At 34.9% G+C, this 23,360-nt stretch overlaps 1 protein-coding gene across 3 annotated transcripts; it reads right to left on the reverse strand.

The window, feature by feature from the left end:
* Positions 1-816: 816 nt before the first annotated feature.
* Flo2 (flotillin-2) lies at positions 817-23,045 on the reverse strand. Of its 3 annotated transcripts, XR_010518771.1 has the most exons (7): positions 22,850-23,045; positions 16,745-16,883; positions 8,891-9,107; positions 8,700-8,835; positions 8,241-8,639; positions 5,002-8,182; positions 817-4,970 (listed from the first exon to the last, which is right to left on the reverse strand). XR_010518771.1 is itself a non-coding variant. In XM_065237056.1 (6 exons), the coding sequence occupies exons 1-6, from the start codon at positions 22,937-22,939 to the stop codon at positions 8,003-8,005; spliced, it is 1,131 nt and encodes a 376-aa protein (XP_065093128.1). In that variant the 5' UTR covers positions 22,940-23,045; the 3' UTR covers positions 817-8,002. The 3 variants fall into 3 exon arrangements, 2 of the variants coding, with proteins under 2 accessions (XP_065093128.1, XP_065093127.1); XM_065237056.1 differs by having other exon boundaries at positions 817-8,182; positions 16,745-16,853; XM_065237055.1 differs by having other exon boundaries at positions 817-8,182.
* Positions 23,046-23,360: the final 315 nt, after the last annotated feature.

Raw genomic sequence — 23,360 nt, forward strand, 5'->3', positions numbered from 1 at the left:
CAGCAAAAAGCAAACGTGTGCTGGGTCTACCAAATCAGTACTGATTATTGTCATTTACTTTGAAAGATTCCACACTAGAGTGACAATATTATGTTTGACATCGTTGAAAGAATTACTCTCACAAAAACCTTTGTCAAAATCTCATTAATTTTGTTGTAAATGACAAATGTCATGTTAAATCTAGATAGAGCTAGAATAAGGGCCTAACAGATCAGCTAGATCTATCTAGAAGTAAATATTATAGTCCCAACATGGCATCCTTCATTTCCATTTTAAGATAGTAACGAAAACTGTTTTGTCATTATCGTCGTGTACAGCCGAGATTTTGGCATCGAAGAATAATGTTCACAGCACTTACTTAACGTACACACTTAGATTATTTTACCGAAATCTGTGAAATTTTACCGAAATCTCAACGGCTGAACGTTCGGTAAACAGTTCGGTTGATTTTTCACAGATTTTCTGAGATTTTTCACAGATGTTCGTTGAAAAATTACAGGAAATCGGTGAAAAATTAACCGAACTGTTTACCGAACGTTCAGCAGATTTCGGCAAAATAATCTTAGTGTGTACGAAAACTTTTTTTTATTCGATTTCCTTTAGCGTCCACGATTTCTAGCTGTAAAGCGCTACCGGAAGTATCAGTTTCTCATACAAATTCAGCAAGAAAAAAAAATAGATTCCAATTCAGGGTCAGGGTCCGATTTGATTAAGTGAAAAGCCACAATTTTCACATATCTCACTGTGTTGAAGTATCAATGCGTATATGTTTACTATCCAAGGCTTTCGAAGGTTTAGCAATGAACTTAACCCTGCTCCTTACATGCTGATTTATTTAGATCGTGTTACATATTTTCAATATATATTTACTAAAAGTTTTCCTTTACACTTTAAACTCTCGTTTTAGTACAAATTGTCAAATAAACATTGTTACTGTGATTACATGTTCGTTTAGTTTCGACGAAAATAATTTTGCTAACCTGCAGTGAATTTAATTCTAAGATAATTATGATCGATTACTTTGAAACAGAATTACACATCCACACTTCTTTCGGAAAACATGTTAGGGACTGATGGGAACACCGTTAAGCATTTCATATATATTTGGTTCAACCTTTCGTTCTCGATCGATCATTCAATGAAGGTAGGGAAACTGTGTCGATAAAAGGTGTAATTTTTTTTTTGGTTATGAAAGGTTAACTTTTTTTTTAAATATTCTATTTAAAGATAAAACCCAGCACCCCAATTTTTAGAAACTTATAATATCAAATAAAGTTGGTGTTAGTAGTAACGTATGTGAGTTAGTGAAGTAGTAACATCCTATTAATATTAGAGAGGTGTTAAATTAGTTGTTTTATCTTCGAGTTGTTAGTTGAAAAGAAAGCTCTCGTGTAAGGAACACAACAAAATAGTTTTCTTACCGGTTGACGTATATAGCAGAGATGCTTTTGCTGCTTGTGTCTATATAGTTTTTGTTTTTCGTTAGAGTACATTCTAATTCTACACGACTTCAAAAATATGATTTCAATATCTTTCCTTTTGTATATTGATTTTTTCACCTAGTTTTTAATATATAAGGAGTATAAAAATATACATTTGTTTCTGCAACTAGGTTCTGTTTTCCCTTAGTTATTTCCTCATTGTTGGTTGTGAAATCGGCTCACTGTGGATTTTGCACTAGGGTACAATGTAATTTCGACTCATTTTGCTTACTACAGCGGAAATGACAACAAGTTTGCTGAATGTTTTTTTTTCGGCAAATTTGTACGGTCCTAGAGGTTATGCATGCAATGCTTTGTAATCCGAAGTTTAGCTAAAGATACTGCTATGCTGATTTGTTGAAGCAGAATGTGTTTCATTTCGCTAGACGTTCTATAAGTAGCAATGCGGTGGAAATTCAACTTGTATTCTAAGAATGCTATGGTACGATGTTCTTTACACTGGAGATGAAAGTAACTCAGAGACTGAGTCTCTTTTTTTCTCTTGCAAATTTGACTCAGTTTTGAAGTTTTGACATAGTTACTCTGAGAACTCTGAGTAGCTCCACTTTTTACGAAACTGAGTAAAATTGGCGTGAGATAAAATGACAGCAAAAAATTTTACTCATTCTCTGAGTTACTCTCATTAGCTGTGTACTATCTGATTCAAGCATAGCTTAGGTTGGTAGGGGAGTAACAGAAAATTTTGATCTTCACTGTGTATTTTTCGCTTTAAGACAAAGACATTTAATACAGTGACGACTTTTAGTTTATAATATCTTTGTAATTTCGAAGTCCTGCTCTTTTGATGGAGGGGCTTTTGTATTTCGCATTTACTATTGATTTCTACTGACATACTTGGTTACCTATTTGCTTCTGTGGTAAACTATTACATATAGGAGGATTCGCTATCTTACGAATGTTTTTCTACAGGTTTGTTTCTTACAAGAGAGAAAAAAGTTGGCTTCGAGAATAGTCGTATAGTTATAGAATTAATGTGGACCAAACGAAATGAGTTAACAGAAGAGGGTAGAATGTGGAAGAAGGGTTACGATTTGTATTTAGATTTACAATGTGGGTTGATAGATCATTAAATGCTTTGCGAATTTTCCAGATAAAATTTCTGTCGAATGTGTTAATACGAATGATTTCATTATCGTTTGTAAGTTGAACACAATAGGAATTATTTGCTTTAGCATTATCGTGCTTTTTTCATTATTCGTTTCAATGATACTCTTCGCTCCTGTAAATGGCTATCTATATTTGAAGGGGGTTGAAAAACATTCATAACACAAAAAAGTTCACATTTAATGGGTGCTTCCTTGTGACAGTTACTTTCATTGGTAAATGCCCAATGGTATAGACTTTATACAAACACAACAATTAGTTAAATACTAGTGAAAAATAGTGGATTGAGAAGCAAAGGTGTGTTACAATAGAAATCAAATGTTTTCGAATGGCATCTCTTTTTTTTTGACCTTACTGGCAGTAGTTTTGTTTGTTTGATGTCGTATGTTCAGTGTATATGTTCTGTTCGTATTCGCAAATTGGGTATGACAATCGTGTTGAGTTAAACTAATAAAGACCTACATAATAAAAAATGAACCCTTATAGCATTGATAGAACATTGGTAGCTACCCTCGCTTTATCCGACGAATCTGGATTGGTGGTAGCGTATTGCCAACTTAGTGAAAGAAACAATGCAATCATGATTTTTGTTTGAAATTTTATTTAAAAAAAATAAATGGGCTGCCTGTGGTATTTTTCGTAGGAAATATTGACTGCACATCATAATGATACAATAAATATCAATTTGAAGGATAAAGAATCGTGATAATCTTATCATAATAAGTATCACCTACACATATAACTAACTATTATAATGTTATAACAATTTCGAACCAAGGGTTCACATATATATCTCAAAACTAATGCAAAGTTATCTGACCCGATTTGCTGATTACAGTGCAATTATGAACACGACTTATGCCAATTCCGGCTTTTTTTATATTTTTTTGCCTTATGTGGAAGCAAAATGAAAAATGGTGGGGTACTTATCTATCGTTCAGGATCATGGCATAATCATGACATAATCATTTGCAAATTGATCTTTTTGCCGGCGCCGGTGGTGTAGTGGTAAGCATGACTGCTTTCTCACATCCCAATGGGTCTGGGTTCAATCCCAGCCGAGGCCGGTGGGATTTTTCTGAAGGCATAAAAATCTCTGGTCACGTCTTCCTTCGGAAAGGAAGTAAAGCCGTTGGTCCCGGTCCATGTGTGTTTGAATGGGTGCGATATCCTACGCAGGTGTGGAAGCTGCCTTCCAGCACATTCGATTGCCGTCAATGGATGGCAATCGATGTACGTCGGTGATTGGTACTAGATTGCGGAACAGAGACCGACGTTAAAAAAGGAAAAGAAGAAATTGATATTTTTCCGCTGTCATACGCGTGATACAGAGATCATTCCGCCGGTTGTGTAATATTACGTTGTACGATGTACATCGATTTTGCGAACAAAATTACATCCATTGGCTATTACATTATTATTTCATACATCAGCTTGAATTCCGTTGATTAAAATTACATGTTTTTGCTGTGTGCTAAATATTGATTTTACAAGCTCCTTTAATATTGCGAGACTATTCACAGCGTGTAAAGTTGAAGCTGAGAGTTGAATCGACGCAAAAATGGTTCCGTTGCACCTTTTTTTTTTTATTCTTTATTTGAGAGATTTTTAGCCATAGGCTAGTTCATCTCTTCCCGTTGAACCTCGTTTTCTTAGAAAGAGAAGATATAATAATGCTATCTCTCTTTACTCTTCACTGATGGTAGACGCGAAGCTACTGCTGCCAGCCTGCTGCGCTCGAGTGTAAAGTAAAAATCATGAAACTCAATCTAACCACAGTTTGGTGAGATTTGCAGCTGGTGAGTTTTGTTAGCTCGATATTCCTAACTGCGGTATCATAGCTTGCAATATCAACACAGTTGTTTGAATGTTGATTTTTGTCTACGAAAATCAAGCATGATCTTGATCTTTGGTGAGATTTGATTTTTTGATGTTTTGCAAACACTAAGGAGTAAGGATGTTGCTGGTATTGTAGAATAAAATCTTCGATAATTTTCTTACGCTTACATCAATATTACAAAATAACCGATGCAATACTATATTAACATTTCAAATGGTCCCATCTGCCTTGATCTATTCTCTTCAACGACATTCTCTTTCGTTAATTTAGATGTAAGAGTAGTCCCTGTTGTATTCATTCGAGATTATAGCTTTGTTTCATGAGAGATCGAAACATATCGCAACAACTTGCTATCTCTTTATTGGCGTTCCTTGCCTGTGCTGGTGTTCATTCATTCAAAGTTGAACCGAATGCGATGTGATTTCTTTGTGATCTTTGAGCAAGCTTGAATAAGCTCGTATATAGTCGCTCGAGGTAGGCTTGACAGTTATTTTTGACAGAAAATAATGAGTAAGTCTGGCCATCTTTGACCGAGTGCGAGCTGCGTCATTAAACACAGCTAATACCATCCATCATCAAACTATAGAGATTGCTGACGTTTATCGTACACACACTACGTCACGTATACGTATACGCAAAATGTTTTCATCGGGAAAAAAATCATAGCGGAAAATTTTCCCGATGAACACAAATCAATGACACAATCATACTTTAGAAATCTCTATGTGGTAATTCGAAATGTGTTTGGATGGGCGTAGTTATCGAAAGAGAAAACCGATTTAATGACTCCATCAATGCAGATAGGACCAGTTGAAATGTTAATCTAGAATAGTAGGCAATCCAAACAAGTTGGCAGATTTTTCGAAATACTGCGCTGCATTTCATCGTCATACAAGTACGATCACCATATTTCCGGTAAGCACTTATGATTATTAATGATTGGTCTGTTTCCCGGTAAATTAGAGTGCTTTAGAAGATTGACTACACGTAAAAATTTCAACAATCTGTCAAGTAAAAAAGTAGTTCCAAATTGGGGTTTCATCCAGTAGTTCCGGTGTTGTCAATATTTTTGGTATAAATACAAATTTTAACAATCTTTTTTTTTTTTTTAATTATACCTAGTCACATTCTTGGGTCATTCGTGACATGCCCGGGCTGAGATTTGAACCCACGCAGACTAACACCATCATAATTTTCGGGAAAACTTTACTCTACCTGATGGTGTCGGTTTGCGGCCGAGCTAAGAGTTTCGAAAAATAGCGTTTGAATCTTTGTTTACAAAATCAGATACGTCCTTTTGAAAATTCATGCTTGAAATTTTTGGTTGACCAGACTCTTGCCTGGTAAACACAGTTAACCACATAAATTGCTATTGTGTTAATAAATATTCACTCAATTGGATCTTTGGAACTGTTCATTCAATTGATGGATGTGTACCATTTGCCGAGTTAAATTTAGCCCGAGTTAAAAGTGATATTTAGAAAGTTATTTTTCCTGTGTTATCGATCCACCGATTTTCGACCAGATTTCCGGTCAGAAATATCCACACTCGGATAACAGGATTAATCGATAAGTTTCCAGCTGTTACTTTTAACTACGAGTTAAATTTTAACTTACAATTGGGACACAGCCTTATAGTACGTTCAGACTACAGAGTTATGACATGTTATAGCGCTATCTTGATGGTGGTTTCTGTTTTGAAATTAGTTGACAACCGTTATAACATGTTATAACTCTCCAGTCTGGACAGCGTTTTAGTTTTAACTTGACATAATTGATAGAGTACAATAAGATCTCACTGAGTACCCATATAAACTTCATATGCAAGTCTGAGTGCTCCGTGTTAATGTGTGGGCACATGTATTTTATGAACACATTCACATGAATTTTTGACAAAAAAATGTGTGAAATATTTAGAGTGTTGTATACATTTCTACAACTGAGTGAAAAGTTATTAGTAAGTGAACCATTTGTGCGCCATGACCAGGCTAGATAGTCGTTCCTGACATAGGTTCGTTCCGAGCTATTATTTTCCCTAAGTCTGTACTCAGTTCGAGGCAGCCTTAGGTTGCAAGATACACGAATAAAGCTGTTGTGGATGACAAAAGAAAATAATTCCAAGCTAACAATTCAAAAGGCCCAATGCACATTAATCGATTCTCTTCGAAAATTTTATGCAAATACCGAATAACTTTTGAATTGTGAATTTTTAAAACATATCCCATGAATCTGAAATGAACAACTACAATTGAAATATAATGCGATATTTGTGTTTTACTTAAGTTTTGATGTGTCCGGACTATTGTGGATACAGACCTTTAATTTATTACAGGGTGGAATGAGTAAAAAGTTGTCAACTCAAATTTAGTGCATTTCTGTTTAGTGTGCACTTTTGACAATAACAAACGTTGATTTTCAAAGGTGTGTGTCTGCGAAATCTCTTGCCATTTTTGGTTTTGGAATTTTGCAGTTCATTTTAAGAAGTTACCAAACAAGAGTACTAGTCTTTCAAAATTCTGCACGTGCATTTATTAAATTCAAAGCTTTCTTCGTGAAAGCTGATTTTAAACAGCTTCCTGGCTATGAATTTTGTACTGCAACCGGAAGAGAAATAGTTCAGGGCTCGACCAAATAGTTTTCTTGAAAATTTCAACTATTTTTTTTGCGTAAGTTGTCCTGAACTATTTCTCTTCTGGAAATCAGTTCAGGACAACTTAAGCAAAAAAAAAAAAATCAGGCGAAAATTTCAAGATAAATATTAGGTCGGGCAGTGTTTGAACAAATGTGCATTACTTTTTATTACAAACTGACACCCTAAGCTGTATTGGCCAGATCTTGGTTGTGTATTGTATTTGGCAAAGCATAGAGTCAACTCAATAATATCAGGGCTTCATGCGAGAGTAAGCTACCAGAATAACATAAAACAGATGAATAATTTATTAACAATTTTGTGTGACTGCTATTTGTTCGTTCCACCCTTTATTATAAATACAAACTTTAAAGAATTAAAAAAAATTGTATTGTTCATAACATAAAGGCGTAATTTTGCGAAAGTTGCAAATTGTAAATTGACGCTTAAAAAAATATGTTGGAAATAGAACAAACGAAAATATTGCAGAAATCCATAAAATTTATATGAAAAATCCAGCAGGCAGCCCTTTAATGTTTGCAATTATATTGTATGTTCTATGCAGTATTCTTGTGTGTGTGCTCTAATGGTGGATTAAACTGACCGTTGAGGTTACTTTTTTGTGCTTAACCCTAAGGAAACAGGGTTTTATTTTGTTTTTGTTATTGATTGTTTTCATCTTTCTGTGGTTTAAAAAATCCGGATATGTGAAAATTTTCATTTCACTGGTAACACTCGAAACAGATAAAGGTTTGGATGTATAGTCAAGCACACTAATGTTTCTGTTTAGTGGATGTCCATTTTGTTCAGTAATTTACATTGTAGCGATGCTTGATTTGTGTGAAAAAAAAAACTTTTTTTTAAACGTGATCGTATTTTTGTTTTCTAGAACGAACTCAACGGTCGATTAGCGTTATCGTTTGTTTATTATGCCGTTGCCCCAGGTATTTTACCTAAGACCTTGGACAGGTCCACACCGGTAAGAGCGTTGATTGCTGGTGGAAGTTGACCGACAAGGCGCGAAATATCGTTTGTAGTGCTGTCATTACCACCGATTAGCACAATTTCTTCGGTCTTGGCCAATGGAGCTGCAACTTCAGCCGCGATCTGTCAAAGATATGCATTTAAGAAACGAACTTTTCAATCTAAACATTCTACGTCATACCTTTGGCAATGATTCCAACACAATGTTCATGATAGCAGCATCCCCGTATTGTTTGTACACATTGGCCTTCATCCGCATTCGTTCGGCTTCCGCCTTACCTACCATTTCGATTGCTTGAGCTTCTGCAGCTCCGATCTTCTTAATCCTTTCCGCATCGGCCTTAGCATTTTCCACCGTTTGAGTACGCTTTCCTTCGGCAATCGTCTGAACACGGTAGCTTTCTGCCTCAGCGGGGAGTTTCACCGTCGCCGTCAGTTCACAATCCTTTCGGGCAATTTCCTGCGTTTCGATTTCGATCTGCTTGCGACGTTCCACAATGTCGATTTGAATTTCTTCGTTACGGATTCTTTGGCGAATTTTAGCAGCTTGTAGCTCATACGCAAGTTGAGATTCGGCTTTCTAAAGTGCAATTTTACGGGACTTCAGTATAATGCGATGTGAATTTAACATTTATCTTACCGCCGTATTGATTTCCTGATCAAAATTGGCTTTCTGTAACTTGTACATTCGAGCATTATCTTCGATTTTAGTGTCTGTTGAGTATTTAACGTCCATAGCGCTCTTTTCACATTCAGCTTCTCGAATTCCAGCATCCCTGAATAAATAGAAACCGTCATATACGTGATGCAATACGAACATCGTTATCCTACCTGTTTGCTTCAGCAACACCGGCATCGGCATCTCGTTTGACGCTGGCAGTTTGTGCTTTACCCAAAGATTGTAGATACTGCACATCGTCGTAGACATCCTTGATGGTGAACGAGAGGATTTCGATGCCCATACGACCAACGTCAGGTGCTGCGACCTCTCGGACCAGCGCAGCGAACTGGTCGCGATCTTTGTAAACTTCCTCGACTGTAAGAGTTCCTGTAAGGTGAGAAGGTACGACGATGATACACATTTTCAGCGCCATAATTAATTGATGATGCTAGGTAAAGGACCAGATGTAAGTCGTATCATTACCTTGTAACAACCACGTATGTCCCAGTCAGAATCATGGTCAACTTGAGAGTACCCATCCAGACAAAAGACATTTTTGATTTTAAGCTGTACCTAAGTAATTAGATGTTTCACTATACATTCGAGGGCTGCTGACAGTGCAGTCATGTATTTATTAGCTGTTCGAGTCAAACGACTTAAAAACGTCTAAGAAAGACCGGTTGCCGGAACGTTATGCAATCAATGCCAACGGCAAAATAAATTGCACTGTACTGGACAGCTGACAATGTAGGTACTTATCATTTCTGCTACGTACATGATGCACTGCGACTTTGCAAAGAAGTTGCTCAGATTGCAATCGATTAGAAGGAAAACGTGCCCGAAAGGTAGCAATATAGAATGCACTAAATTCACAGGCAAGCCGGTTTGCAAGAATGATATCATATATCAGGCGTTGCATTGATAAAAGTCAAGTTTCCCAAGAACAGTTTCTATAACTTAATCGCGTTTCTGATGGTCAAATCTATGATGGGAAAAATGGCTTCCTGTCCTAAGAAATATGTATGTCAAAGTCATAAAAAGTTTTTTTCTTCAGTTTAATCGTAAACTCATACTTTATTATAATTACGGCAGTGCTTGTTAAGCTATGACATAAACATATTTAATGATCTGAAAATACAATTTCCAGCAAATTAGTAATGAGTTTAAAATCATGTTTGTAATCGAATAGGTCTTTGGATGTGATGTATATTTAATTTAATCTTTTATTCATGGGAAATTCATTGAGAAATTTGTTTAGAAGATTACTACTCAATAGACTGAAATTTCACAATGTTGGTATCTCAGGGTTCAAACGGGTCGAAATCTGATCATCCTCCTGAAATTTGAACTCATTTGATTCAAAACTGGCTTTGCACATATGAACCGTAAGAGTCAAAGTGGTACATTAGCCATTTTTACTAGTTTTTACTATTTTTTTTTGCAGAAATGGTCCCAAAGAGCACCCGCATCAATGCGGTGCTATTTGGGCTGCTAGTTTGACAACTTTAGCCATTGCTATTTTAGTTAGCAACTTGTTTACGCACCGGTCGTTGCTATCACGATTGTGAATTTACGTTTTTGGCTTTCGCACCGATAGTTGCTAAACTTATCGTCGAACTTCGAACTGAAATTGATCACAGAGTTTTGTGATTGTTTTTTTTCGACAATATTGATATATCTAACCACGAAGACTAAAAATTGAAGGTTAAGATTCAACTACATACCCAGGTACTCAAGAAAAAGTCCTCCGGAAGATCCGAATAGCCAGCGATTTTTTTTAAATCACTTGTGATGCTACATAAATGAATTTGAATTTGGGACAAGCATGCGCTCACTGGTGGTCACGAAACTGTCCTCTGGGAGATCCGGAACATCCATAAAAGTGGTCAATTCGTGAAAAGTTTTGATCTTCGTATGCTCATCTTTTAAAAGTTGTGCACCAAAATGCATAAAGGCATTTTTGGAAGCCCATCTGGATTACTAGATTACATATTTTAGCATGTGAATGTATCAAGCTCGGTTGGTCGAATTTTATTCGGTAGATCTATTATCATCAGAAAAAAAAAATTTGAATCCTTTAGAAGTTGTGATTGATAGAAATGTGGGGAAGTTTAAAGACCTTTAAGAGTAACGTTCGACAGCTCCAGGGCAATCTAATAGATTTCAGGAAAATTTACTTCAGCGAAGATCAAGAGCTTCAGGGCAATTCCATTAAATTCAGGACCTATAAGTAAGGTACGTGAACTTCTGGTAAATTCTTATAATGTTAGGGCAGTTCCATTAATATCAGGAAAACTGTGAGAACTTGAGGGACGTTCCTAAAACTTTAGGTTCGTTTCGGGAACTTTATGACAGATCCATTTCAGTAAAATAGAGGAAACCATCAAGAAGTTCCGAACATTTAAGGATAGTAAAACAACTTCAGGGAATGAACTCAAAAACATTAAGAAAGCTAGACAGAAGATCCATGTTTAAAGGGAAATTTAAAGATCTTCTGGGCAGTTCCATTAATTTATGAACAATTCCAGGAACATCATTAGGAAAACAAAAGGGAAGTTCCGTAAACTTCAGGCAACAATAGAGATCTTCAGGAGAGTCTGAGGAATGAAAAGAAGTACTGAGGATTTCAGGAAGTTTCATATGCAAACTGCGGGAACAAAATGAAAGTTCCGTAAAATTTCTTTCAATTTTTGTGAACTTCAGGCAAACTTCAGGATTTTTAAAACGGTTACAAAAGCTTCAGAAAACTGCAGGAACTTTTAATAAAATTTGAGAAATTCAGGGATATCCAGAAAACTTTAGGGAAGTCAAAATAATTTCAGAGATATGAAGATAAGGAAAATTGACATTTTAAAGAACTTCCATGGCAATTCCAATAACTTCATAACTTCGAGAAATTCAAGAAATTCCAGACTTTCAGGGAAGATCGAAGATTTGTATGCGTAAGCTCCAATAAATTCCGGTCAATTCAATAAAATTCAGAAAAAAACTTCGAGAAATTTTTGACAGTTCAAGAACTTCAATAGAATTGAGAGTACTTCAGGAATGGAAAAAATAAATAAATAAAAAAATAAACTTAGGGGAAATGGCTCTAATGTTGGCCTATGGATCTAAGGTTGGGCCCATCGCTAAAAATCTGCTATTTATCAATTTTATCTAGATGAAAACGTCATTGGGATGGTACTAATGGATGGTTTTGGTCGCTATTGAAAATTTAATCGCTTTGTGAATTTTTGTATGGGCCCTAATTAGGGGAATTTAGACTGACATTGCATCCATTTCCCCTATTTCAAGGAAATTGAAAAATGTTTGAGTAGTTCCAAGAAACTCAGGGAATTTCCGAAACTTCATCAAAGTACCAAGACTTTTATTTAAATTGTAGAAACATAAGAAAAACATGATTACATGAGCATCAGGATAATGTGAGATCATTTTAAGAAAGTTTCATGGTATTCAATGCCGTTTAAATAACTGCAAAAAATGCTGGAACTTCAGCAACGATCAGATTATGTTTAAGAAAATCGCGAAATCTTTTAAAATGTGCAGAAATCTTCAAGAACTTCTAGAGACCTTCAGAGAAGTATATAGATTGTTTGGTAGTTTCATCATATTTCGGGAAGTTCCTGGAACTTCGTTGATGATAAGAGATCTTCATGTCAGTTTAATTTATTATAGGAAAATTGCAGAATATTTCAAGGAGTTCAAAGCAATTATGGAATATTTAAATAATTTCAAGAATTTTGCGATGGTTCAGAAATAATGCGAGGCCTTCAGAAAATTTTATAAATATGATTAAAATTTCCAATAGAAAAATCAATCAACTTTTTGTCTGTCAGAAATAACCTTCGATATTCGAATCATCGATAACTTTCCATCTGTCAAATTTTAACCAAAAGTTAAAAATATCCACCAAATGGTTCAGAGCCTAAGTCTCCCTATGATGGGAATACTTGGGCAACAGTGTGTACGTTATGGACTAAAAAATCTTCACTGAAAATTTCAAGTAATTTGGTTGAATAGTTAAAAGTTTAAGTTCATTGATTTTGTGTGCCATTTTTATCGAATACATCCTTCATTTCTTATGCGATACTTTTAGGATGCCGATTTGAAATCTATAATTTTAGTTAATACATTGAAAGTAGAACTTTTTCCATAGCAAATGCTACTACAAGAACTAAAATCGGTTTGAAATCAACCGAGATATGGTAAATTCAATGCAATCGGTTCTGGAGGTTTCTGAATGCGATCAGATATTATACTCGGTAAAATATATCATACGACAGCTCTTTATTCAAGGATTTTTATGAATAGGCTTTCCATAGACTTGTAATGGGTCATAATGACCACATTGGCCACTCTCGGAACTACTAGGATGCCTCTGGCGGAACCTGTAGCAGGGGAAAGTTTCATTTTCGCACAGTTGATTGCTTCTGGAAGAAAACAAAATCGAACAATATTTGACGAAGTTATGCCACTCCAGAGTTGGCCAACAATTTGCCTATCTTCGACGAGGAGCTGATAATAAATGACGTAGACGCTCTTAGTGAGGAGGGAGATGCTTCACGCCTACTTCCATGTACCTTGGGTAATTCTTCACCAAATAGGGGAAATGCAGGTATTGTCGGCCTAAGTGTCCCTAATTTGAGCCATACATAAATTCAGCAATCGACTAAATTTTAAATAGCAACCAAACATATCCATTAGTAACGTCCCAACCCAAGTAACAATTTGGGTTTTATGAGGGTTCTGGAGACCATGATTTAGACTTGTAGAGTGCTTTAAAACCTTAATAAAACTTGCAATCAGGCTTGCTTCCACTCACTTGCCATAAAAAACTGTTTTTCAGAATTATGAAATCATTAGATATTATAATGATAGTTAGTAGTTGAAAGTCACAAGATAAGGTTGTAAACTAGGTGTTTGACACATAAAACCTGTCATTATTGCTTTCAGTGCGTCACAATCAGCGATTTTACGATTCGTGAGCGCTCACTCTGAGTGAACGCTCACGAGTCATAAATTGGCTGATTGTGACGCAATGAAAGCGAAATTGGCAGGTTTTATGTGTCAAATACATACCTTCCAACCACTTCTTGTTTCTGACAAGTTCAAACTTTCATAATAGCATCCAATGATTCCATAGTTCCGAAAAACTTTTTTTATAGCGAAGTGAGTGGAAGTAACCCTGCTTGCAATGCTACTTGGAAATAACGCGTTCATCTAGATAAAATTGATAAATAGCAGATTTTTAGCGATGGGCCCAAGCTTAGATCCATAGGCCAACATTAGAGACATTTTCCCTATAATAAAATATAATATCGGAGAAAATTGTGGGTCCATTTTACATGGGGAGGTTTTGGCCCTTAAGAGCCGTCGTTGACATTTGTATGGAAAATTATGATAAATTTAATAATTCAAACACCCCCCGATATAATATTTTAAAACTGCATATTATCTATCCTTTTACTGCCCTGTACGGCATAACAGTCCCATATTTGCTTGATTTCCTATTGTAATGAGACTGTTATGCCGCACAGGTATGACTTGTTCATTTGAGTTATATTGAAGAAATGATTGAGTATCGTGAATTAATAACACACAGTGTTTAGTCAACTTTTCATTGCTGTTAATTAGTTGGTCAAAGTCAAAAATACAACGAAGTATGGATCATTACTAAAATTTCGTTTGAATTACCCGTTTGTATAATTGCACTCCGTCTAATGGCGTTTTGTCTAGTGGCATTCAAACTAATCATTGACAAAAATCTAGTCAAGTAAAGTAATTGATTCTAATTTTCATTTATACAGTTGATACAGTCCTGTGTAGTGAACAATTTTCTGAAAATAATTCTCTGCGAAAACTCTATTGTGTTTTTACTCAAATAGTTTTATATTTATTATATAACATAATAAGAAGGAGGTGACTCTATCTAAGATACAGGAATTTTTTTGCTTTACTGTTGTGAGATGCACACACGCTTAGTAGATAAAATGAAGATTGATGGATATTTAAAAAAATTCCATCAAAAATTAATATTTAGATATGTCGCACCCCTAGCTTAAAATTTATGTTTTTCAAAAATAATGTTACACAACAAAGACTAGATCTGTTCGTTTGATGACAATTTAAAACTCGTTAAATATCATGTTGATGCAAAAAAAAAATGCGTTGAGTACAATTTAAATTAATGTGAATCAAGAGCAATTATAACACCCAATTATGTTTAATCGAAAAGAAATGCGCAGTGTCAATTTAGATAATCAATCAATCAAACGACGATATCGCGCATCAGTATCTTTCAGCAGCAATCATAAGATAAAAATGCGGCATTATCATAAATCGCGGAGACACTGTCGTTCCCCAGACCGGTGTTGTTTGTCGAGACTTTGGCTTATGTACTGTACCATTTCGTTCATGACAATAGCAAAGCTTCAGCCATAACGATTTTTTTCATGATAAGATTGATCCACACAAAAAAAAAACTATTACATTGCACGACACATGGTGATTGACATGCTCTTTCACATTGTTGGAGACCAATCTAAATTTAAAATTTGCATTATGACTGACTGTCAGCGTAACTTTCTTGCACAAAAGTCCCCGTTTGTCCCACGAGTCAATTATTTCCACTAACTAGAACAAACTGCACAATGTTGTACTATTGCACTACCGAGACAAAACAAAACATAATCGATTTTTGCACGTTATTCTTGCAGTTAATAGGATTATAGTCAATACCCCGTCTACTGGTGGACAGGCAACTGTAAAGTTGGACGGTGAGAACGGAACTGCAAAGCGTCGCAGCGCCTTTATCAGTATATCCGTACAAACAACAACAGCGAACGGTGTTAGTGTTTGATTATATCCCCATCTAGAACTACTGCTTGTACACGGAGAAAAAATACAACCTAAAATTTGAATTCTTTTTACTTAATTTTGAGTTGAGCCTCATTGCAGTCATTATTGTTGTCAAAAAAGGAACGAGAGATTCGACCCAACGATACCCAACAACGAGTTCAGCCCAATAAGTTACTGTTGAGTAAATTGCATATTCTCAAATTTACGTGAATTTTGGGTAGAACATACTTAAGAGTAAGTACTTTTTTTTGCTGGTGTTAAATGGAAACTACTACGATTTACTCAAATTTGGTTTATTGGGCTGAACCCGAGAATTGAGAGAAAAGTACTTCATTTTGGGTAGTTTTTCATCTCCGTGTACATGGGTAGGTAAACACGCGGCAGTCCGCAAACAGACAACATCGCGCATTTTCGCAGCTAAATGTACTGCTTCTTTTAGAATATACACTCAACGGTCATCTGAGACAACCAACGTCGTCACATGGAGATAATTTTCGCTGATTGGTTTAGAATGTGTAGCATAGCCACTGTCCCATAGGCGTCCCTTAGGTCAGTCGGTAAAGACGCAATTATAAAGCAAGACTATGCTGGAGGCGGCTGGGTTCGATTTCCGGTCCGGTCTAGGAACTTTTCGGGTTGAAAACTTTCTCGACTTTCCTAGACATAGAGTATGATTGTACTTGCCACACAATAATACTAATGCAAGGCTTAGAAAACTCTCAATTAACATCTGTGAAAGTGCTCAAAGAACACTAAGTTGAGAGCCGACGTAAAGTCCCAGCGGGGACGTAATAAAGCCAAAAGAAGAAGTGTAGCGTAATAGTGGGACTAACATTTTTTGAAATATATGACGCTGACGACATCCATATAGCGGCAACAGTAAGGTCATTGTCAGTATGTAACTGGGTTTAATTAAGTTGAACTTGAGATCTGATAATTTTGATACTTCATACTAAACTGAAACTTGAATTTGGGTAGTTGGTTGAATGCAGTGGATTCTTTGATTTCGCAATGACTTAAGCAGGACTAAGATGCCTCACAAATAGAACTGGAGGGAGAGGGGCATGATTGGTAACATTTGTTTTCAACATGAAGCAACATTGGATGCCGTGATAAAGTCAGCCAGAAAAATAAATTCATAGCCGTTATTGATCCCCAAAGCTTACCAAGGATGGCCCGCAGGTGGCCCTCCAATGTTTGCAGGATTGTCATCTTGATTTCCTTCACGGATTTGCCCAGGAATTGTTCGCTGGCGGTACCGAGCAGCTCGTCGGCCTGATGGTGAAAATAATAGACGTTCATCATCTACAAGAAAAAGAAATGAAAAAACGCAGGGAATGAGATACGGCTATCCGTCCGGGAGGGCCCGTTTGCCGTCTACAGAATTGGATTGTTCTAATTTTCGTTTGATCTGTCTCTAACTTAGAAGTGGGTGCATTCTTGTGGCGCTAATCTTTTTTTTGCAGCAAAACACAGGTAAAACAAGTGACCGCCTATTAATGGTGAACTAATCTCGGAGTGAATCCGCATAATTTTGCTTCAACTTATCAAAATTTTACGATCCGAATTTATCGTAAAGAAAACAAAATCTAGTTGCAGAACTAAACGACTAAATCACACCACATCACATGAGAACCGAAAAAAATTTCTGAAGAAAGAAGACAATTGCCTCTGAGAACTAATTGAAACACGCCACAGCTAAATCTATATCGAATCGTTACCTCTATCTCATTCTCTAATCAAAGCCAAATATTTGAAGAAAATAAAACAATAGAACCAAAAGTGTACTCAACTAAAAGCTTTACTAAAAAAATCCGCAAAATAAAATTCGGAAAACTAAAACGGAAACGGAAACTCTACAATGACGGATATTGGATGGGAAGGTAATGGGGGTGAGATTTTTCATTTCTTTTTCATGTAATTATTACTGTGGAAATAATAAAATATTCATTAAATGGTGGCACTACAATCAAGAAAAATAAGAACGATACGTGTAATAAAATAAATACAGCAACTTAAAACTAGAGGGCTAAAATAAGGGAACAAAATATGTTAACTACTGAAATCTTACTACGGATTATATATAGCAACATAAGAATAGATGTAACGATTGCTACACGATAAAAGCAATATTTCACGTTTTGTGTTTTAATTTTTGATCATCAACCAAAAATTTAAACACAACTCAAAAATAGGGGTCATTCCCCTATGAACCTAATGAGTCACATGCAGAAAATTAAATGCAAATATCGATTTACATAAAATTGCAAATATCGATTTACATAAATATATACATGAAGCAATAAGGAAAAACATCAAAGAATAAATATAAAAAGCTTCAATGAGTTTGATGACAAAATAATGATCGGACAACTTGATGTTCTTGTGTATCAATGAATCAACTTTTCCATACTGTATTGTTTTAGTGTTTCAATTCGTGTAATGAATGATGAATGGTTATCATCTTGAGATTGCTTTAAATAGCAGAAACGAATATTGCAAATATAGGGTACATGACGGCTTCGGCAATACCTTGTTCTATTATTGTCAGGGGGTAAGCAGCGTCCTTGACAGCTTAATTTTGGCATGTAGATACATTGTGTTTCAGAGCATCTATTGGCCAAATTTGAGTGCTCTAGGACTTTGACGATAATAGGTTAAGGTATTGCCGAAGCCGACATTTCCCCTATGTTAGTTTCATCACTATGTTGAGCGCAGGCGTAAAGTCCTAGAAGGAATGTAATAAAGCCAAATAAGAAGAAGATGTTGATTTAATTGACAAATGAATTGTGACGTTGTGATTTCGATTCCAATGAACACTCTATTTGCTAAGCAATCCACAATAATTTGAGTGAGACAAAAAGTTCAGAGTAAAAGCAACAACGAAAAGTTTACCACCACTTCACAAATTTACGTTTTGATTTTTATAAAAAGATTGAAAAAATCTTTTTTTTGCAATTTATAAAAACATGTTTTTCTAAATTATCATGGTAAAAAGATGGATATAAAAATCCGTTAAAACCCGGATTTTCGTTTAACTTTTATTTTTATTAAAATTTTTAGCATAATGATATAGAAAATCAGTTTCAACACGTAAATTTTATCAACAATCTCAGTAATTGTTTTGAGAGTTTAGAAATTACTATCCATTATTTGTAATAATCAAAACGAGGCATTTTATTTTTGTTTTCACTGCGGTAACCTTCTCGTTATTACCATAATCATGATAAAAAATATACCATAAACAATGGCTTATTATTCATGATTACGGCGGGAAAGAATAGACACAAATACTGAAGGCCGTGCACTCTTTCTATTACATTTATAGAATATTGAAAAAGTTGCCATCGAACTTACTTTGTCATATTTAATCTAAAATAAAGAAACGATAATAAGTCGTTCACATACAGGACTTATAAATATTGTACGCATGCTGTAATAAATACTTTCCAAGATGTCTGTAATAATTTATACTGAATATAAGAAATATATAATAATGTATACTAAATAAATTTGAAGGACACCTTGGAAGGTAATTTAGAGTATTTACATGCATTTACATCTAAATATTATAGAGAAATACAGCAATAACCCGATTTTGTCAGCCCCCTAATGTTCTACGAAACCCTTGTGGTATTTTAGTGGTCTCATTGCACTAAAGTATACCTGTATATAGTATCATCATCAAATGAATGTTAAAGATTTGGAAATACAGTTATGTGAAATTATTCAAATATAAAAGTCTGATGCGCGGAAAGCTGGCAAAATCGGGTCTTTATTGTATTGAAAAAAAAAAAAAATGTTTCATAGTAGCTACTGCAGTAAATGTTGAGTTATTATGGATGCAATAATTCAAAATAAATATCGTAATAATTTGAAAGGGATATAATCATGAAAATTTTAATTATTTGATTCTTGATGTTTCTTAAATTGGTATGGATGAGTCTGACATAAGAGGTAAAATACCAAAAAATAATACAAAAAAAATGATCCCACAATACCATTCCAATACCAAATTATGATAATGCAATACCAAAAGAATACCACCCAGGTATTCTTTTAGTATCCAAATATCAATTTTTGGTATTCACAAAGTATTTTGCATGTAATTTTATGGTATTATTCTTTGGTATTTTACCTCTTATGTCATGCTGGTTAATACCAAATTTTGGTGTCAGATCAGAATTAGGTATTCATTAGTTATTTTCTCTTACTCGCGTTCGAGCTAGTAGAACTTGCTCGGATAAAATATCACGATTTGTTTCTGTCTACTCGGAGTCGCTTGTATTTGGTTAAAAGAACACCAGCACAACCCGAGCAGGAACCTATAGCTAATCGATAACAAATGAATATCTTAATGTGGTATGATACCAGATTTTGGTATGCTTGTGGTATAAAACCTTGTTTTTGGTATTCAGTTATCGAAATATTTTGTAAAATATTAAATGAATACCAAAATAACAAAATGTGATATTTCAGTTTTTAGACAATAACACCTGAAAGAGTTATTGAATTGGTATTAGAAGATCTTCAAAATAACAAAATATGGTATTCTGGCATCTAAAAAAGCGTCTGTTACCCGTTTGTTATTGTAATAACTACATTATTTAATAGTTCGTTATTCGTAGAATATTTTTAAGGTATTATTTTTGGTATTTTACCTCTTATGTCAGCCTCACTAATACCATATTTAAGTTGCCAGTTATGCTATTTTCATACCTGAATTTGGTATAAATAAGTTATTTTTTCCTGCTCGGGAATGCACTTGAAGTAGCTCGGATCATCCACGGATCGAGTACTTCAACAGCCGATTTCCGAAACATTTATCATTTCATCCACAGCCTAGGGAGCACAGGAACATGATTAATATTCCAGAATATCCCGGATCGAGTCTAATCAAAGGTAGTTTTCACAATATCCCACACAGATTAATATCCATGCATATCAAACACAATTTATGAAATCAAATAAAAAATGTGTCTGGATGTAATAAAGAATGCATCAATTATAATTTTGAATCCATTTAATTTGGTCTCGTCAGAAATGCGAGCGAAATATTAAACAATCTCATACTGTCATAATAAGCATTAGCAGGCAACCATATTAGTACTCATACAGCCCACTATTTCGCCTTTTAAGCATTTTTAATATGAACCCTATATTAGCATATAGTGCTAAATTAGGGCTACGTTGTAATGCTTATCGGTTATCATGAGGAGGGCTCTGCTGCTAAGAGTTGAGTATTTACATTAAGGTAGTGCCATCTGCCATTAATGATGATAATATGTTTTTGTTTGTTTAAAAAAACAGCAATTGAATTTGAATATTTTCCGCTGTGGTAGGATGATGGATAACTTTAGATTATTTTTTAAGAATTAAATATTAGATATTTGGGTGACTTTCTATCCTTCCCTCCTGCAATGATCGATTCTCCTCATAAATTTTCTAATATATCAACTCGGCTGGATTAAAATTTTTCGGTGCGTTTTTTTAAATTTTGCTATCCAATACAACCTTTTACAGCACTACATTGGAAACATTTCGGAAAATTGGTTCACTCAACTGCAGCAATACAAACATAAAATCAATGAAGAGGATAGATAATCACAACTAAGGCCCTTATTATTCTGAACGCTAGATTTAATGTAAACTTAAGCGTCCCGATATCTTTGTTTTATTATTATTATAATCATTTTAACACTTTTGGGTTGTTCGTGAATTGCCAGGCGATGCGGTTTGAACTCGTGACTTTGGCGTGAGTTTAGAGATCGAATATGTTACTCGATGCGAAGTACCCTACGTAAGATTGAGCTGAATTTCACGTCTTTCATGTTATAATTTTGTTGTTGTCAAAAGTGTCACTCGTACAGTACTGGACATCAAAAATTGATTTTTTGTCAATCCATGAAAGTTAAAACAGTTGTTGCTTTTCTGTATATGCATCAACATTTCTGAAATTTTGGCTACTGGTTGATTAATTGAAAGGCTAATTACTATAATTTGTGATTGATCAAGACTGTATAAAGTACAATTTTAGTACATCGCTTCTTATTAGACTACCATTTTGCAATCTGTTATTTCTTGAAGTACAATGAACCAAATTATCTTATTTTTTTTACATTATTATTAATTATTGTTTCAAACTACTCAAAATTTACTAAACTCTGTACGAAAAAAGTTATATTTTTTATTTTTAATAATATATGATGATGAATAATGACTACTGCTTTTTAAATTAGCCTTCTAAAATACATTCCAACGCATGTCAAAACTATCGGTTGCAAAATGAAAAATTAAAGCGGCAAATGACAAGTTTAAACCATTTTTCATAGACGGAAATATACAAGTCAAATTGTTGTAGCTTTTTTCATGAAGAACGGAATTCATTAAATTTTGAGTAGTTTGAAAGAACAATGTTTTGCCTATAAATGATTAAAATGTCACCTAATTAGGTTTATTGTACTTTGAGAAATAATAGATTAAAAAATCGTAGTCAAGTGAGACGAGATTTACTCAAACTGCTTTAACTTCATGCAGACTGGCAGGCAGATCAATCAAGCCACAGATTAAACTGATAAACTTTGAATACTTCGTCAACCAGCAGTCGAAATGTAAAAAAAAAATGATGTACATACATTCCTTTATTTAACGTCATGGTGTATTATTTTGTGTGTGTAGTGTGTTAGTTAAGGAATATAAAAAAATTATATTAGATTACTGTAGTGTGTAGATAAATCGAATCAAACTAATAGAATAACTGGAGGGCCGATAGGCCGTCCACCCTATATACAATTCGAATTCAATTTTATATGTGTACAATCATATGATCATTTGAGGTTATATCCCTTTGTCTGTTTACTGATATTACAGTGCTTTTCTGATTATATTATGTTAACCTCTGCTCATCTAATTTATATGATCCAGAAAAAGCACTGTTACGACTCAAATAGCAGAAATAATTCAAAATATAATGCTGTACCACCATATACTGCAAAGCTAATAAAAAACTGAACGCAATGTATCATTGATCTTGAAGAGCTGAAACAATTAGTTAATTGATAATTTAAGAATATCGTTGGTTAATATGAAATCAATTAAAATAATATCAAACATTGTTACGAACTATTCATTCACTATTATACTTTACTCGTTGAGCTGGGCCTAGCACCGCAGCTCAAGGCTATGAATGGGGATGCACTATACATGGGTATGGCATTCTTGTCAGTAGCTGTACTATACACATGAATAAATATTGCGGTGGTTGAAAATACCTTCATTATTTTACATTGTGCAACACCTGTCACCGTCAATGGGACACCCTGGGCAGTTTCCACCATCTCACACATTGGATTCAGCGTCATCACTTCCAGGGAGAGCCGTTGGACATCGGTAACCAGCCACCAGGCCCATGCCCAGCCGCCAACTATCGTGCGCTTCTTAGTCGACCCACAGCAGCCACCTGCGAGAAGGAAAGGGCGTAGAAAAAAAAGTTATATTAGTATATTGTACTGTTTTAGGTGAGTCGATCTAGTGTAGAGAGGGGAAATCGAGATAAACGAATGCGCCTCAATGTAGTGCAGAATCAGAAGTACACGATGGAAACACTACTTGGCGCTACAGGGTGATGTATCGTAATATGAAAGAGTGACTGATTCGCCATGATTGTTGGGACTGTGTGGATATTTTTTATTCTAAATTGTTAAATATCTGTACTATCGAATTCCCATTCAGAAACTCATTCACATTTGAATAATTGCAATCACCATGTCAATGCAGCATGAT

Source organism: Ochlerotatus camptorhynchus, unplaced genomic scaffold (assembly GCF_037179485.1).
Source record: "Ochlerotatus camptorhynchus isolate MF236.1 unplaced genomic scaffold, CSIRO-AGI_Acam_v1.1 ptg000586l, whole genome shotgun sequence".
In the NCBI taxonomy this organism is placed as follows: Eukaryota; Metazoa; Arthropoda; class Insecta; order Diptera; family Culicidae; genus Ochlerotatus; species Ochlerotatus camptorhynchus.

Bases quoted from the DNA above. Each gene is read 5' to 3' on its own strand.
- Flo2 (XM_065237055.1), bottom strand. From the start codon at position 22,939: ATGACGCTGAATCCAATGTGTGAGATGGTGGAAACTGCCCAGGGTGTC. The intron at 9,108-16,744 runs GTAAGCTTTGGG...CTCACCTTACAG, and splicing joins CCACCTGCGGGCCATCCTTG to GAACTCTTACAGTCGAGGAA. The intron at 8,640-8,699 runs GTAAGATAAATG...ATTGCACTTTAG, and splicing joins ATCAGGAAATCAATACGGCG to AAAGCCGAATCTCAACTTGC.